This window comes from Miniopterus natalensis, chromosome 14 (assembly GCF_054644295.1).
Source record: "Miniopterus natalensis isolate mMinNat1 chromosome 14, mMinNat1.hap1, whole genome shotgun sequence".
NCBI classification, from domain to species: domain Eukaryota; kingdom Metazoa; phylum Chordata; class Mammalia; order Chiroptera; family Miniopteridae; genus Miniopterus; species Miniopterus natalensis.
The window spans coordinates 19,167,971-19,186,664 of record NC_142094.1 but is presented as its reverse complement, the minus strand read 5'-3'; the positions used below and the strand labels follow the sequence as shown (position 1 = coordinate 19,186,664).

At 37.2% G+C, this 18,694-nt stretch overlaps 1 protein-coding gene across 4 annotated transcripts in view; it reads left to right on the top strand.

The window, feature by feature from the left end:
• ADK (adenosine kinase) overlaps positions 1-18,694 on the top strand; it is a 404,427-nt gene that overhangs the window by 370,002 nt on the left and 15,731 nt on the right. For 2 of the 4 annotated variants that reach the window (XM_087824312.1, XM_016224045.2), the window contains exon 11: positions 15,867-15,993. The exons of 1 other annotated variant lie outside the window; for it this stretch is intronic. In XM_087824312.1, the coding sequence (XP_087680438.1) occupies positions 15,867-15,991 (125 nt within the window). In that variant the 3' untranslated portion in view covers positions 15,992-15,993. Of the gene's footprint in view, positions 1-11,433; positions 12,063-15,866; positions 15,994-18,694 lie in introns of those variants that run through there. One more of the 4 variants, XM_087824313.1, reaches the window with a different exon arrangement.

Below are 18,694 nucleotides of genomic sequence, written 5' to 3'. Positions count from 1 at the left end.
TGTGGTGAGGATTTGCAGCGCCAGGAGCTCTCACTCTTGCTGCCGGGAAGGCACAGGGGTGCAGCCGCTTCGGAAAACAGTTTGGCAGTTTCTGAGAAAACACTCCCCCACATGAGTTGAAAACTTGCATCCACATAAAAACCTGCACACAATGTTTATGGCAGCTTTTCATAATTGACAAAACTTGAAAGCAACCAAGATGTGTTTCGATAGGTGACTGGTTGAACAAACTGTAGTACATCCATGCAGTGAAATATTATTGAGCCTTAAAAAGAAATGAACTCCAAGCCATGAAAAGACACAGCAGAAGCTTGCACACATAGTGTGAAATGAAGGAAGCCAATCTGAAAAGTCTACGTACTGTATAATTCCAACTATGTGACATTCTAGAAAAGGCCAAAACTATGGAGACAGTGAAAGTATCAGTGGTCGTCAAAGGCTCAGGGTGGGAGGTAGGCAGGGGTGAATAGGTGGAGTACAGGGGATTTTTAGGGCAGTGAAACTATTCTGTGTGATATTGTAATGGTGGATAACAGGTAATTATACTACAATTTTCAAATCCTATATAATGAACAACACAAAGAGTGAACCTGATGTAAACAGTGGACTTCGGTTAACAGTGAATCAATACTGGCTTGTCAATTGTAACGAACGTACCACACCTAATGCAAGATGTTAATGAAAAAGGGATGAGGGGTGAGAGGCTATGTGGGGACTCTGTACTTTTTATTCAGTTTTTCTGTAAACCCAGAACTGCTCCAAAAAAGTAGTCTATTAATTTTTTAAAAGCCAAGATGGAAAAACCTTTTTTCCATCCCTCTCATTTTACCAACATCTCCAGTTTGTGTGGGTGCCCTATAGTCCCAGCTTCATCAGTTACCGTGTCCTAAGGTGCTATGGCTTAGACCTGTGTCCTATGGCCAGTGACCTCACAGTTTTTACTGAAAAGTTTGTTTTCATGGATACCACATAATAGACACTCTAAGTACAGTGATCCTTTTTGCTTAATTCTGTCAGGAATTCTCCCAGCAATCTCTGCTAAGAAAGCATTGGCCCTTGAATTTGCATTTCAAAAGATGCAGACTGATTTTCTTGGCATATAGCTTCTGTAGATAAAGACTTCACTCGGGGAAGACTGTGCTGATGTTCCCTCAGTAACTTTCTAAGATGCCTCTTCTTATACTGCCTGTGTTTCCCTAAGCCTAACAGTAGAAAAAGTGAAGATCTTTATGTCCTTGAGGAATCTTCTAGAAGACTGACCAATTTCAATGTACTTACACTGATACTTATACTGATTTTACTTGGTAGAAAGTTCTGTTCCCAAGCTGTTACAATTATTAATGAACTCTAAAGACATGAGTGGAAAACTATTAGAACAAAACATCACTTAGCTGAAATTCTTGAATGAGTTATTCTTAACTATTTTTCTGAATAGTTAAATGTTCCCATGATATTCTTTAAAATAATGTTTATTGACTTTTTTATTACAAAAGTAAATTGCTTATTGTAGAATATTTAGGAGATAAGAAAACCGAACAGAAAATAAAAATTGTCTCTGAAATCTGGAAATGATAATGCTGCCTTTTTAGAAACAAAATTTCTACTTTTTTACTGTTTTTAATAAACATGCTTCTAAAATGTATTGCCTGGATCTGACCAAACACTAAAAATGGAAGGAAACACATGTGAGAATTTAATAAAGTCAGGATTTAAAATCATGGGTACAGGAACACTGTGTACTATCTTTGCAACTCTTCTATAAGCTTAAAATTATTTCAAAATAAAATGCTTAAAAACAGTAGGAGCAGGATGGATTACTTAGATATGGTGGTGGAACAAAAGTAAAACTCTGTGGGGAAAATGAAGGTTGATCACTAGTAATCATCATACTCAAATTCCAAATGGAGTAAAGAGTTAAATGACCATTAATGAACTAAGAGAAAATATGGGCTAATATTTATCTGATCTCATGATATTGAAGATCTTTCTCAGCCTAAATTCAATGGAAAAATTATTTTTAAAAAGATAAATATATCTATATAATAAAAAATAAATAAAAGGCAAATGACATAGGAAGGGGAAGTATTTGCAACATATATAATATACAAATGGAACATCTCTTACAAATCAATTAAAGAAGAAAAATACCCCAGTGGAAAAAGAGATAAAAGTTGTAATCAGACACTTTATAAAAAGAAGTACAAATGGCCAGTAGGGATATGAACAAAAAAAGTTTTCACCCTCCCTAATAAACAAATTAATAATAAATTAATAAGTGATACAATTATTTTTAATAATAAGTTAAAACAAGATTTTGCCTTTCACTTTTAAGATTTTCAAACAAATTTTTAATAGCAAGAATGCTATTGAGAATGTACATTAATAAGATCTCTTGAAAAGAAGCTGGGCAATATGGATGTAAACCCTTAAAATTTATTAATTAGCTTTAAAGAAATTTACCCTAAGGAATTAAAAATATGCACAATGATTATTGATATAAGAATGTTATAAAGATATGCACCCCAGTGTTATTTATAGTGGTAAAAAACAGAAACAACCTAAATGTCTAATAATAGGATTAAGTACATGACGATATATCCACATTTGAAAAGTATGATCTCTAAAAACATTTAAAGATAGGGAAACTGTTCCTAATATATGTTTTATTGCAGAAATAATATTTGCCAGCAATAGAGAATGCATCAGTACAGGAAGGAGATATATATTAGAAGTAGTGTATATATAATGAGAAATAAACATTGTTCTTACCCCAGTATTCTCGTTCCCTTCCCTGAGGAGCTTTGGTTGCTACTTTCTTTTGAATCCACCCAGAAATATCCTGTGCCTGTACAAGTCTGTGTATCTACTTGTCCCAGTTTTTCATAAAATGGGAGTACACTTTGCTTACTGTCCTATACCCTTGACTTTTCCTTTGCTCTTGTTTTGGACATGTTTTATAGTAACACATAAAGGTCTACCTCGTTCTGGTTAACTGCTTTATATTATTCCATTGCAGTGTTGGATTTTTTTACCATAAATTATATAACTTTTATAAGGGAAAATGTAGCAGGCATTACCTTAACCAAGTGATCAAACTTAGTATCACCAAGGATGGGACAGACCAACACTGTGTGCCCCGATGGGATACCCTGAGGACACAGCATCATTTCTGTGATACTCCCACCAAAATTGTTAAACCTGAATCTAATTATGAAGAAACATCAGATGAAGCCAAATTGAGGGACATTAAGCAAAACAGCTTATAGGATTCTTCAAAAATGCCAAAGTCTTGAAATACTGAAGAGGCAGGGAAACTTTTCTAGATTAAAGGAGACTAAAGGAACATAACAACTAAATGGAACCTGGATTAGATTCTAGAGCAGGGAAAAAAAATCTATAAGGGCTATTACTAGGACAATTGGGGATATTTTAATATGGACTGTATATTAGATAATACTAGAGTATTAATATTAACTTGGTCCTTTTTTTCCCCACAAATAATGCTGCAATGAATGTCCTTGTACATGTGCTTTTTTGCACATATATGCATATGTACAGCTTAGAGGTCTCTTGCAGTTCTTAGAAGTGGAATTGCTGGGCTAAAGTCTGTGTACACTTACAATTTTGCTATTTCCAAAATGCCCTTAAAAAAGTGTTAATTTACCCCTAGCCTGCATGACTCCATGGTTAGAGCATCAGCCCGTGCACCAAAGGGTCATGGGTTCAATTCCCAGTCAAGGGCATGTACCTGGGTTGCAGGTTCAATCCCTGGCCCTGGTTGAGGAGAGAGCAGGAGGCAACCAATCGATGTACCTCTCTCACATCGACGGTCCTCCCTCCCTTCCTCCCTCTCTCTCTCTCTTCCCCTCTCTCTCTCCCCTCACCCCTCCGATCCTCCCTTCCGCTCTCTCTGAAAATCAATGGGAAAAAGTCCTCAGGTGAGGCTTAACAACAACCTCAAAAGAGTGCTAATTTACATCCCAGTGTATAAGAATGTTCACCTTTGTTTGGTAATACAATGTACAATTTTTATCTTTGCTACTCTTGTAAGTGGAAAATGTTAACATATTTAAATATGTTAAATGAAAAAAGTAAGTTATAATACAATACCTATAGTATGATATTAAGATATGTATATGCATATGTTTTTCATATATATATGAAAAGCCTGGAAGAATATACAGAGAAATGTTAAATATAGTCGCTTTTTAATTTTTTTTTTATTTTGAAGTGACACATTTTATAGATATAGAATAATATGTATAAGGTGTAATCAAATGCAAATAATAAAATGAGCAGGCCTCTACCTGCAACCCAGGTGGAGAAATAGAACATTTACTAATATTTTTGAAGCTCCTTTACTAATACCTTAAAGTCCTGTATACCCCACCCCAATTAGATCCCCCTACACCAGCTGTAACTATTTCCTAATTATTGTGTTCTTACTTTTAAATTCACCACGTAGTTATGGATTCCTAAACAATGTCAGAACTCACTAGTGTTCACATAGAAAGCTATAATTTATTGAATTCCATTGAAGGAATATGCTAGAATTAATCCATTTTTGTGGTGATGGATAATTGAGTTGTTTCTGACTTTTTGCTGTTATTACCATTGTGGCTGTGAACAATCTTATACATGTGGCCTAGTGGGGCAGGAGTTTTTCTAGGATACCGAGTTGTAGAATATGCTCAGTGAACTTTACTAGACAGTGTCAACTGGTTTACCTAATTCATTGTACCATTGTAAATTCTGTATAAACTTACCAAGGCGTCCTCACCATCAAGTGGTGTTGTCAGACTTAAATTTTTGCTAATCCAGCGGATTTATAGTAGAATCCATTTTTTATTTTAATTTGCAGTTTCCCTCCTTGATGAGATTGAGCATCTTATGTTTTTCTCTTGAAATGCCTGTTCAAGATGTTTGCCTGTTTTTCTATTAGGTTGTTTTTCTTAACTAATAGATTATCTTTATATATTCTGGGGACTTATCCTTTATAAATATCAGTGTGAGTACAATGAAATCGGTCATTCTTCTTAGAAGATTTCTCAGTGACATAAATATCTTCACTACTTTTCCACTCTTAGAATCCAGGAACTAAACTTGATTTGTTCCTTCCCTTCTCTTAAAAAGATATCTTTTGAGAAACAGAAGTTTTTGTTTTAGAGTAATTGAATTTTTAAATTTTTTACTTTATAGGTTGTGCTTTTTCTGTCTTATTTAAGAAATCTTCCTTACCTCCACAACATTAATATAGTCTTTATTTTCTTCTAAAAGTCTTATAGTTTTGCCCGGCCGGGCGTGGCTCAGCGGTTGAGCATCGACCTAGGATCCAGGTGATTGGGGTTCAATCCCTGGTCAGGGCACATGCCCGGGTTGTGGGCTCGATCAATGACTCTCTCATCATTGATGTTCCTATCTCTCTCTCTCTCCCTCTCCCTTCCTCTCTCTGAAATCAATAAAGATATATTTTTAAAAAATAAAAATAAAAAAATAAAAGTCTTATAGTTTTGCCACTCATATTATTCCTTGATACATCTGAAATTTTATTTTTAATATGAAATGAGATCATTTTTTAATTTTTTCAAGTCAAAACTAGTTGCCTAAACGCTATTTGCTAGTAAACCATCCTTTCCCTATGGATTCACAATGCTAATTCTGTTGTAGCTCCTTTTTCCACATTTGTATAGGTGTGTTTTGAGACGATCTCTTTTTTTCCTTTTTTTAGATCTATATCTACTTACCTACATCTATGCCAATACCACACTGTGTTGCTTTATACTGTGTTGAATCTGGTAAGGCGAGTCTTTTCCTCAGTGGGAGTGTTTTGACTATTTTGGATCCTTTGTTTTTTAATACAAACTTTAGAATCAACTTATCAATGTCCCCAAAACCTTGCAGTTGAGACTGATTGAATTTCATTAATGAACCTTTTTATCCAAGAACCTGGCATATCTCTCTACTTATTTAATTCCTTTAGAAAGTCTTTCAATAAGGTTTTATAATTCTGTTCATCAGAGACTGGCATAACTTGTGTTGTCTTTGTATCTTTTTTTCAAATTACTTTCATTTTAATGTTGCTATTGTACATATGTGTATATAAAAATATATATGAATAATTTTGTGTATTTCTCTTGTATTTTTCCAAACTCTCCAACAATACATAGATTCTTAGGAGTTTTCTATATACAGCCCTCTTAACTAAAAATAATGACAGATTTTCTTCTTCCTTTATACTTCTTAATTTTTTTTTTTTTTTAGTTTAGTCTCATTGCTCTTGTTAGGATCTCCATGCTATATTAAATATCATTGATTACTCTTTATAATGAGACTGTGTGTGTGTGTTATTTACTTCTTAATTCTACTGTTTTTAACACTTCTGATATAGATACTAGGTATTTCTTTTGCAATCAGAAAAAAAATTTTTCCTTGCTTTCTTAAACATAAACTAAATAGGCTCTTAGTGAAGGCCTGAGAGTTCATTGTGGGTGTAATGTGCATGACCATGAAAGCTGCTATTGCTCCAGGTCTCGTGTGTGACATATTACTCTATTTCACAGTGCTAATTTTCTCTGACCTTTAAATTATACAGCTTAAAATCCATTTTCCAGCACATATACATTTGTACATATTGCCAGGTAAACAAAATACTATACTACCAAAATGTATAATAACTTAAATTTAGTATAAAATGAGATTTTAAAAGCAAATAATATATATTCCAAAAAATGCTTTAAAATCTTTGATTCTACACATACGTATTGTGGTGTACTGTATATTAAAGTTCTTTGGAGACTATATAGGAAATAAAGACTTAGTCACTGGTATATACTTACAGCAGTATCGATACATTGGGGAAATAATTTGAGAACAGCAAGATGCTAATAACACTTGCAGAAAGTGAATTATTAAAACTTCGTTCTTCCAAGTTTATAAAGTCAGTGTGGCACAGATTTCTTATTTGATGACACCAGAAAAGCTGTCATCCTTTTTGCTCTTAATGTTGAATGAACAGTAATGGAGCTACAGGGTTTTTAGTTCCAGCCACCGTGAAAACTATTCATTAAGGAACTATATATGGAAAAGGAAAAGTTGACTTACAGACTGTTCATTTCCTTCTGAAATATCCCTAGCTCTTAAGTGTCTCCATTAGGACTTCCATACCTACTGACAATATCTCTCAGTTCTCTGTAAATGACACTAAGGAAATTCTAGACATTCTATCTCTTCTAGAGTCCTCTATGGACAAGTTAACTGAGAAAGTCACGTTGCCTTTTGCCCACACCAGCCATTCCGCCTCTGCGTGCTTTGTGGAATCTAGCTCAGCACCTCCTCCTCTCTGCGCAGTTTAAATATATGTTTCAGGCCTCATCGCGAACACTGGACTTAGTTATGCTAAAATCAGCCTCTCTCTTTAATCAGTAAAGGGAAAGTCCAAATGAAGTTAAGGAGAAGATAGTAAACTGTACCAGTTGCTATTCTGAGAGTTCTGGGCCTGTAATTGTTCCAAGATTTGGAGCCACCAAACCAGCCCTAGGAGCCAAGTTCAGTGTCAGTAGAAGCCTTCATCCACCCTATGCCTCAACAGCGAGAGAACTAAGGTCCATGACATGGCCTAAGGTTGGGAAAAGTCTGAGAGGCCCTGGGATAAGCCTAGCTGCAAAAGGGCCAGAGAGGAATTAGAGGTCACAGAGAGAAGGAACCGAAGTAGAAAGGCAACAACTGGCTCAGCATATGAGCGCTTGGTTTGGAAACCTGTGCTGATTTCTTGTTCTGTGTTATGCTTCCTGTTCCTGTTCTCTTGGCTGTGTTGAAAGGCATCTATGCAGAGCTTTACCCTTATTTTCAAGATGATGTGCTGACAAGGACCATAAGATAATGGCACCAGCAGAAAGGGCACCAGCAGAGATGCCAAATCAGTTATTTAAGATTTTGCTTCTTGAATTCTCAGTAGGCCCAAAAATCTTTACTACAAAAAAGCAAACTTTTAAAAAATATATATCTGCAAGCTATATTTATTCGCTGTAGTGTTTGCCAACCACATTCTTTGTAATTCACCATATTCAGTGAATGAAATATGAATAAGCACTTTGTTTACTTGCTGACATACACAAATTTGTATATATTAATAACATATTGTTCATATTTTTTTCTTACTCAAAAAATACTTTTTTGGGAATAATATCCCCAAAATGCAAAGAGCTTTTAAGAATGGGTAGCAGACCAAAACGCCTATAAAAAATAAGTAAAAGATGCGAACAAACAGTTCACAGAAAGATATTTGTTCTTTAAACATATAAAAAGATATTCACCCTCACTCATAATAAGAGAAATAAAATTACACTGAGATATCATTTCTAACCTATCAGCTTGGCAAAAATTCAAAAGCTTGCCAGTACAGTTTGTGGGTGAGGTTATAGGAAACAGGCACTCTTAAACATTACTGGTGGAAATACAGATTGGTTCAACTCCTATGAAATGGAATTTGGCAATATCTAACAAAACTACTTACGTATTTACCCTTCAACCCAGAAATTCTCCTTCTAGAAATGTGTCCTGAAAATATATACCCAACAGCACAAAAAATACATATGCAAAAGGTTATTCATTGTAGCATTATTTGTAATTGCTAAGCATTGGAAACTATGTGAGCATCCACACATAAGAGATGGGTGAGTTAACGGTGGTGTATTCATACAATCGGGTACTACGTGGCTGTAAAAAAGGATGGGGAGGATCTGTGTAAATTGATACGCAATGACCAGGAGAAATTTTTAAGTGGAAAAAGCAAAGTGCAAAAGAGCATATATACAGTGCTACCTCCTTCTGTGTAAAGAAAGAAGAGGAAATAAGAGCATGCGCATGTATTTGCTTACCTTTATGGAAAACAGAGGAAAACAGATCAGAAAGTAGTGAAATTGGGTGCCTGAAATTAGGGCATGGGAGTATAGGGTGAAACGAAGTAACACTTCTCTGAGTATACCTTTTTTAGAGATTTACTTTTGGAAACGTTAATATTCTACATACTTCTTTTAAAAAAATTAACAAGGACAGAAGGGGGGTACTAAAACGGAAAGTAAACCAAAACCCAACATTTTTTTATCATTAAGTAAAATGAGCCACCCTGAAGTGGAGTGAAAAAGAGAATCTAAGTAACATACTAAACAGTATTTGAGTACATAGGAGAACAGCAGTCCCAATTAACACTTTTTAGTAGATTTGTGGTTTGTTTGTTGTTTTGGAGAGTTAGGGGTAAAGCACTTCTGAAGCAGGTTTAGGTGTGTTATAAAACTGAACAAACAAATAAGTAAATGTATTGATTTGTTGGGAGCTAAGATTCTCCCTGTAGAAGGAATATAATGACGATGGAGTGGGGAAAGGTAAGAAAGAATCCCTGTGGGGATGGACTGGAATTGGAAGTATTGGTGTCAACTCACTTTCTAAAATAGGTCTGTGTATACACATATACATATGTACACGCTAATGTATGTAAGTGTGTCTGTGTCTGTGCTCCTGCGAGTGTGTGTCCATGCATACTTCCTAGTTCCTTTCGCTGACAGGGCCCAGAAGCAAAGAATGCACCTCCCACCACCATCTTGGTCTATGTCATTCCACCTTAATAGGGACAAGTATCCTTGGAGAAATGGCTGATTCCAAGACTGGGGTAGAGTGCGTATAAGATGAGCCTGGGACATTATACCAGAAAGTAAGAAGTGTTCAAAACTAGTGCAAGGGCTTGTCCAAGGACACCAGAGCCAGCTTGAAGGGGTTCCCACTGGCAAAAACTGGGACATTTTGAGCACCAAATTAATTAAGGACTATAATGAACTGTAAACCATTGATGAAAAAAGAATCCTTATTGATAATAAATAGATTAAAACTCATAAACATGAGAAGGGGTAAGCTGTTGCATATAGTAGATAGCCGAGAGCTGACTAGTAAATATGAAAGGAGGGCTGGAGTTGGAAAATCATCACAGTAATAAGTTACTTCAGTTAAGAATCATGAATGGTGGATACTAAATCTGGGATAGGGATGGGGGGCTTTTGGTGAAGAACAGAATATTTGCATAGTCTTAAAGTGTCTATCAACAGACTGCTTGTTACATGCAAGGGGGAAAATAACTATAGAATGGAGAAATAAGGCAACACCTTTGTCAAGTGATCAAAATTTACATCACCAGCGAGCAGCAGCTGGACATAATGTGCCTCTAAATATGATTCCCTGGGAAGGACACAACATAATTTTTCTAGTATTTTGGAATCTGTGCCTCCTTATTGATAATGGCATGCATACTCTGAATTTATTCAAGAGGAAATATCAGACAAACCCAAAATGAGAATCACTCTGTTAAATAGGAGTAGGAGATGACCGTATTCTTCAAAAGTGTCCCTGTCACAAAAGTAAAGAAAGACTGAGAAAATGTTCAAGATTCAAGAAGACTAAAAATATGATAAATCCTAGACTAGATTCTATCCTGGAAGGAAAAAATGCTATAAAGGACATTACTGGGTCATTGCAATATGGACAGTAGATTAGATAACAGCATTATAACGGTGTTACAGAAACTGATGACTGTGGTATGTAAGAGAATAACCTTCTTCTCAGGAAAGACATATGATGTATTTACAGGTAAAGAGCCATGATAAATGCAACTTGCTCTCAATAGTTACGGGGGGGGGAATTGTATAAAGAGGGTATATGTGCACAAAAGGAGGAAAGTGTTAATAATAACATCTGGATAAAAGATATATGGGTGCTTTTTTGTATTATTTTTATTCTTGCAACTTTTCTCTGAATTTGAAATTATTTCCAAAAAAAAGTTTTTTAACACATTAGGCCAGCTAATAACTAAAAATGTAAACTTAAAAAATTATATTGGGAAACGTTATGCTAAGTGAAATAAGCCAGACACAAAAGGACAAATATGCTATGATCCTACTCACATGAGTTCCCCAGACTAGACAGACTCGCAGAGACAGAAAGTAGAGTAGCGGTTACCAGAGGCCAGAAGGAGAGGGAATGGAGAGGCATTGTTTATTGTGTATACAGTTTCTGTTAGCGTGAAGAAAAAGTTCTGGAAATTCATAGAGGTGGCAGTTACACAATAATGCAAAATGTACTTAATGGCATGAATTGTACACTTAACATGGCTAACATGGTAAATTTTAGGTTATGTGTATTTTACACAATAAGAATTACCCTGGGGACATTTATTCATGTTATGAAAGGTTCTCTATGATTCTTTAAATATAAGCTCCCTTTGTTTATTTAAACCATTTTACACAACTTCCAAGATTCACATCAGCTACGAGTTCCACTTATAATTGATTATATAACATCTGCAGTTCATCTCAGTTGGTTTTTAAAAATAGATTATTGAAAAACTGATATTCACCTGGGACAAAGGTCTGAGCTTTTTTCTGCATCCAGGTTTTCCACTTGTCGAAGCAGCTGTCTCTGCGGAGCTCTTCACTTCAGTCATCAGCTCGCTGCTCTCTTAGGAGGGGGACGCTGGTGCTTATGCTTCACAAAATATTTCATAAGCATGAGCTTTTCCCTTTCTCACAAAGATTATGCCAGGAGGAATGAGGAAAACAGATGTTGCTTATAAGGCTTCTAATAGACATGTTTCCATTGTAAGCTGATCTGACTCTGAATTTGGCATCTGCTCCATTCACTGCGGTGGGCTGAGCACTCAGTCTCACAGTTTGGCTGAAAGTGAATATTGACCTTTGACTGTTACCTGAAAACTCAATGATAAAATGCTTTTCCTAAACCTCTTGAGAGGGTGATTTCACATTCTAAGCAAATGTCTTCAAAATACATCACTCCATTTACCAAATTAATTTTATTCTTTGGTTGGGAATACTTATTTACTTTATCTCATACAAAGCATTTCCCAAATCTAACAGGGAAAAAGGCCTGTGTGGTCAGAATGGTAGAAGAGAAAGGGCATAAATCTCTTCTAATGCTCTCTACAGGTCCTTATACCACAGCTTCTCAATTAACCTTCACCCACCCCACGCTCCAGGCTGCCCGGGGCCTCGGTGGGAAGACTGGGAGTCTCACTACAGAACAGTTGCTCACTCTCATCTGTCCTTCTGAGTGTCTGAGTTCTGCTTCCGCAGCGCAGCTTTCCCCAGAGGGGAAGTGACCCCAGGTCCTACCGAATAAGGTGTATCTTATTTGTAACTACATTTATTTTTTTTATATAGTTCTATTGCCGTATAATTGACATACAAAAGACTGCACATATTCAGTGTGTACAGTTTTATAAACGTTGACATATGTCTACACCTATGAAACTGTCACTATGGACGTAGCCATTATACCCACGCTCTTTTGTAATTCTGCCCTCCTGCCCCTCTCTTCCCCATTTGGAATGTGTCAAGTTTGGGGCTATTACAAATAAAGCTGCTGTGAACATTCATTTACAGTTATTTGTGTGGATATATGCTTTCATTTACCTTGGGTTGAATACCTAGGAATAGAATAACTGGGTCATATGATGGGCGTATGTTTAACGTTTTAAGACACTGACAACTGGTTTCCCAACGTGGTCTTATCAATATATTAGTGTTCCAGTTGACCCACACCCATATCAACACTTGGAAGGATCAGTCTTTTTTAATTCTAGCCATTCTAGTGGGTGGACACTGGTATCTAGTTGTGGTTTTAATTTGCAGTTCTCTAATGGATATGATGGTGAACATCTTTGCATGTGCTTATTTGGCATTTGTTTGTCTTCCCTACTAAAGTGTTTGTTCATTACTTTTGTCCATTTTCTCATTGAGTTCTTTTTATTAATTTTTTTAAATTGATTTTGAGAGAGAGAGACAGAGAGAGAGAGAGAGAAACATCAATTTGTTGTTCCACTTATTTATTGGTTGGCTCTTGTATGTGCTCTGACCGGGGATCAAACCCACAGCCTTGGCATGTTGGGATGACATTCTAACTTAAGAGATCTTTGGCAAATTCAAAAGCACTAAGATTTTTTTTCTCAGAGTTTTATAGTTTTAGCTCTTACATTTAAATCTGTGGTCCATTTCAAGTTAATTTTTGTAGATGATGTGAGGTAAGGGTTGGAGTTTTTATTTTCTTTATGTATGGCTGATCTAAAAGCATTTGTTTAAAAGATTGTCCTTTCTCCATTGAACTGCTTTGCTACCTTTGTCAAAAATCAATTGACCATCTAGAAGTAGATTTATTTCTGGACTCTGTTCAGTTGCATTGATCTTTTTATCTGTCTTTCTGCCAATACCATAGTGTCTCGATTATTTTAGTTCTATACGTTTTAAATCAGGTGGTCTTCTTTTTCAAATTTGTATTTTGACTAATCTAAGTCCTTTACATTTCCACATGAATTTTAGAATCAACTTATGCTTCCATAAGAAAATCCTGCTGGAATTTTGATGTGTATTTTGAATCAATAGAAAAATTTCCGCAGAGCTGATGACAATATTGAATCCTCTGATCTGTGAACACTTTGTATCTCTTTAATTATTTAGATTTTATTATTTCTCTCAGCATGATTTATCATTTGCAATGTGCAGGTCTGACTCCACTTCTGTTAGATTTATCCCTAGGTTTTTCACATATTTGATGGTATGGTAAGTAGTATTTTTTAACAACATTTTCTAAGTTCATTGCTAGTATATGCAATTGCTATATATACATACCTTACTAGTATGGAGATTCAGTTGGTTTTTAGATAATTATCTTGTATCCTGCAGCTCACTTAGTAGTTCTAGTAACTTTTTTCTAGAACTTTTTTTCCATAAGATTTTCTACATAGACAAGGATTTCTCCAGTCCTATGGAATATTTAGCAGCATCCCTGGACTCTAGGTGCCAGTAGCACCCCCTGCCCCAGTAATAACAAACAAAATTGTCTCCAGGCATTGCCACATTTGCCCCTGGAGGGTGGGGGGCAAAATTTCCCACTATTGAGAATGAACCGAAAACATAGACAGTCTTGCCATCTGCATATAAAGGCAGTTTTACTTCTTTTCCAGTCTTAATGCCTTTTATTTCTTTTGTTTGCCTGTTGCACTCGCTAGAGTCTCAAGTACAGTGTTTAAGAGCAATCATTCTTGCCTGTTCTTAATCCTAAGGGGAAAACATTGTATCATCAACCATTAAGAACGGTATTAACTGTAAGTTCTTCATAAGTGCCCTTTATCAGGTTGAGGAAGTTTCCTTCTATTCCTAATTTGTTGAAAGTTTTTATTAGCAATGGGTGTTGGATTTTGTCAGATGCTTTTTCTGTATTGTTAAGATGATCTTATGGTTTTCTTAGTTAATATGGTAAGTTATACTGGTTGATTTTTTTTTACTGTTAAAACAAAATTGCATTCCTAGGATAAACTCCACCTGATCATATTTATTATCTTTTTAAATATTCTATTGGATTGGATTTGCTAACATTTTCTTCAGAATATTTGCTTCTTTTCTGATTATCAGAATAATTCTGGCCTCAAAGAATGAGTTGGAAAGTATTCCCTCCTTTTCAGTTTTCTGAAGTATTTGTAGAGCTTTGATACTATTTGTTCCTTAAATATTTGTGACACCATCTGGACCTGAAATATTGTTTATGGGAAACTTTATAACTACAAAGTCAACATATTTGATAGACAGAAGGCTACTGGGGCTATTTCTTCCTGAGTGAGCTTTGATAGTTTGTGTCTTTCCAGGAATTTGTACAGTTCATCTAATTTGTCAAACCTAATGGTATAAAGTTGTTAATAATGTTTCCTTGTTATCCTTCTAGGTGATTCTATAGTGGTATCACCTCTCTTATTCCAAATATTGTTGATTTATGTCATCTCTTTTTTCCCTGGCCAGTCTGCCTAGATATTTAATTTTGTCCTATTTGGACCCCCACTTCCACCTTCTCAACTCAGTGAGACCCGAGCTCTGCGGGGTTGTCCCTCCTTGTGCTGTGGCCTGGCAACTCCAGGTCGTGAGCTGGAGCTATTTTACGCTTTTTCTCACTCGTCCTTCTTTCATGGGTCATTTGCGGCTGATGTACAATATTTGAAAAACTCTGTTCCATATACTTTGTCTTCCTTTTATTTCTGGAGAACGATAAACCTGGCTCCTCTTATTTCATCTGGTCGGAAGCAGAGACCCTCAGTGCTTTTCTGCTTGTTGTGTTTGTTGGGATCCAAGCTGGCCCGCCGTGCTTGGCGACAGGAGTCTTCTCGCGCACTCCTGGGAGTGAAAGGAGACGTAAGGTCCTTCGTCACTTTCAGCTCTCAAATCGGTCCTTGAAAAAGCATCCAGATGATAGGCATTTGGCCAGAACAATATGCTGGGGACAGCAGCTCGGAGGGAGCCCGGAGAGCGGGAGGACAGGCAGCCTGCAGCCCGCGGCCGGGGCGCGGGGAAGCGGACCTGGCCCGTGTTTCCCACCCGCCTCTCACGGAGCTGGAGGAAGGGTGACCTTTAACGCGGAAAGGTCGTCATGGCCCAGCCGAGCCCTTTAGAGCAAATATTAGGGGAGCCTGTGATGTTCGGGGGCCTCCCTCCTACAGAAGAAAGGGGCAGTGCGCCCGGCCGGCCCAGGGGGCCGAGCGTCGGCCCTCGGGCTGAGCGTCCGGGTTCGGCTCCGGCCAAGGGCACCCGCCTGGTTGCGGGTTCGATCCCCGGCCAGGCGGGGGGTAGAGGGGCAACCCATAGATGTGTCTCTCCTCCCCCCCTTCCACTCTCTCTTAAAAGTAATGGAAGAAATACCCTCAGGTGAGGGTTAAAAATTAAAATGGAAGAAAAGAAAGGGGGGGTGTCGAGACGGGGTTCGGTGCGACCCGGCGCCGGGTCCGAGCCGCTGCCTGGCCTCACGCTCTGCCCTTTGCCGGCCCTCAGGTTTCCTGTCGCAGCTGGTGGCCGACAAGCCCCTGGCCGAGGGCATCCGCGCCGGGCACTACGCCGCCAGCGTGGTCATCCGGCGGACCGGCTGCACCTTCCCCGAGAAGCCCGACTTCCACTGACGGCGGCGGGAGCGCGGAGCGGCGGGAGCGCGGAGCGGACGCGGGCCGCGGGGCGGCCACGGCGCGGAGGAGACGCTCGCCCTCGAGGCGGAGGGGGCGGCGGTCTCGGCAGAACCTCCCTTCTCTCAACCGGCTAAACGCTGATGCTTATTTCCGTAGTTGGGTAGTGCTGCTTAAATGTCAATTGAACAGGAATATAACTTTTCGATAGAAATTTTTATTTCAATTACTTTGTAAATTCGTGTATTTAGCAAATTGATCAGGTTTTTTTACATTTCTGCTTTGAGTGCAGATGCAATTTAATATAATAGATATTTTTAAAGGAATTAATCCTAACACAACAATCTCTAGCTTTTTATACAGGTATATTTAATTTAGGGGTGTGTGTGTGTGTGTGTGTGTGTGTGTGTGTACACATACACACATTCCTACATACATGTACCACATATATACACACAATGAATAGCCAAATAAGTACAGAAATATTTACCTTGCCAAGTTATGCCAAGTAATGTCTTCAGTGCATAATCAAATATGTGATAAACTTTGGGTAATTAAATAACCTGACAAATTATAAATTATATTATAATATTCAAATTGTAACCTTATATTTACTTATGGTATTCTGTAATTTGATACAAATAAAAGCTTGTCATATGGGGATTTTTGTGTGTCTTTGCCCTGTGCTGCACAACTAAGGAAGAAGTATCCTTATTTAATAGTGGGCCCTGAAATGATACCGAACTTGTTACCAGAGATAGAAAGAACATAATACATTGAAAAAGAACAACATTGGAGACCAGTAAGTTACTGTTTTAAGGAAAACAAAATGGTGTAATAGAACCTCTGGAGTCAGACTTCTTACCTTAATATGATCTTGGGCAAATTACTCAGCCCCTTTGAGCTTCAGTTTCTTTTCTGTAAAATGGGATAATAACCACGATGTACAAGGTCATTGAGATGATTTGAGAGAGAAAACCAAGGATAAAATGCTTGGTACGATGCCTAATAAGTGCTTAATAAGCAGCTACTATTTTTATCATAGTGATTATTGTTGAAGAAGAAGAATATTTATAAAACTGAATTAAATCATAGAAAGGGTTTAAGTTTTTGTTTTATTTTACGTTTAGGTAAATTTTAAGGTCTCCTATGCTTGCTTATCCTTTTTGAATATTATTGAGATAACTCATATACCATAAAATTTTCCATTTTAAAGGATAAAAGCCAGTGGTTTTAGTATGTTCACAAAATTGTGTAGCCGTCACCATTATCCAAACCAAGAACACTTCATCCCTCAGGAAGTAACCCTGTGCATCCCAGTTCACCCCATTCCCGTCCCTGGCAACTGCTAACCTGTTTTCTGCCTGTATAGATCGGCCTGTTTGAACATCCATGAAAATGGAGTCATAGAATGTGTGTGCTTCTGTGTCTGGCTTCTTTCACGCAGCATGTTTTTAAGGCCCATCCGTTTTGTAGCATGTGTCAGTACTTCATTTCTTTCCTTTTTTCTTTTTTATTCATTCATCAGTTGATGGAAATTTCCATTAACACTTTCTGGCTATTATGAATAATGCTCTATGAACATTCATGTGCAAATTTTGTGTGTGGAGATAAATATTTTGGGGGTTTAATACCTAGGAATAGAATTGCTGGGCCACAAAGCAGCTTCATGTTTAACTCTGAGAGCTGCCGGCCTTTGGTTCGTTCTCACCAGTAAGGCTCGAGGGTGCGTTTCCCTACATCTCTGCCCGCGCTGGATAGCACCCGTTTGACTGCAGCCGGCTTAGTGAGTATGAAGTGATACCTCAGTGTGGTTTCTATTTGCATTTCCCTAATGAGTAATGCTATTGAGTGTCTTTTCATGTGCTTTTGGCCAATGTATATTTTCCTTTGAAGACATGTCTATGCAGATCCCTTGCCTATTTCTTAATTGACTGATTTTTCCTTATATTATTAAGTTGTAAGCATCCTTTATATAGGATGTCCCCAAAAATGTATGCACACACTTTGCATAATTCTAAAGGCAATATTTATTAAAATGCATTTCATTTTCAAAATTGAGCTATCAGCTACTACAATGTGCATACATTTTTGGGGACACCCTGTCTATTGTAGATAGGTCCCTTATTAGATATATGATTTACAAATATTTTCTTCCATCCTGTGGGTTGTTTGTGTTTTTACTCTCTTGATAGTATCCTTTGAAGCACAAATGCTTTAATTTGTGTGAAGTCCTGTTTTGTTTTGTTGGTTTTTTGTCAACTGGGCTTACAGTTTTATATCTAAGAAATCATTGCCTTATCCAAGGTCACAAAGAATTACACCTATGTTGTCTTCTAAGAGTTATAGTTTTTATTCTTACATTTAAGTCTTTAATCTATTTTGAGTTTACTTTGTATGTATGTAAGGGAGGGGCCTAAACTAATTAATTTGCATGTGAATACTTAGTTGTAAGGATTATTTTCTCCACTGTTGAATTGTCTTGGCACCCTTATCAAAAATCAGTTGACCATAAATGTAAGGTTTTATTTCCAGACTTTCCATTCTATTCCATTGGTCTGTATGTCTGTCCTTGTGCCAGTGCAGATGGTCATGATTACTGGAGCTTGGATTGAGTGTTGAAATCAGGAAGTGTGAGCCCTCCAGCTTTGTCTCTCATGAAAAAATTAGTTTGAGTGCTAGGGTATCTTTATCATATTACAA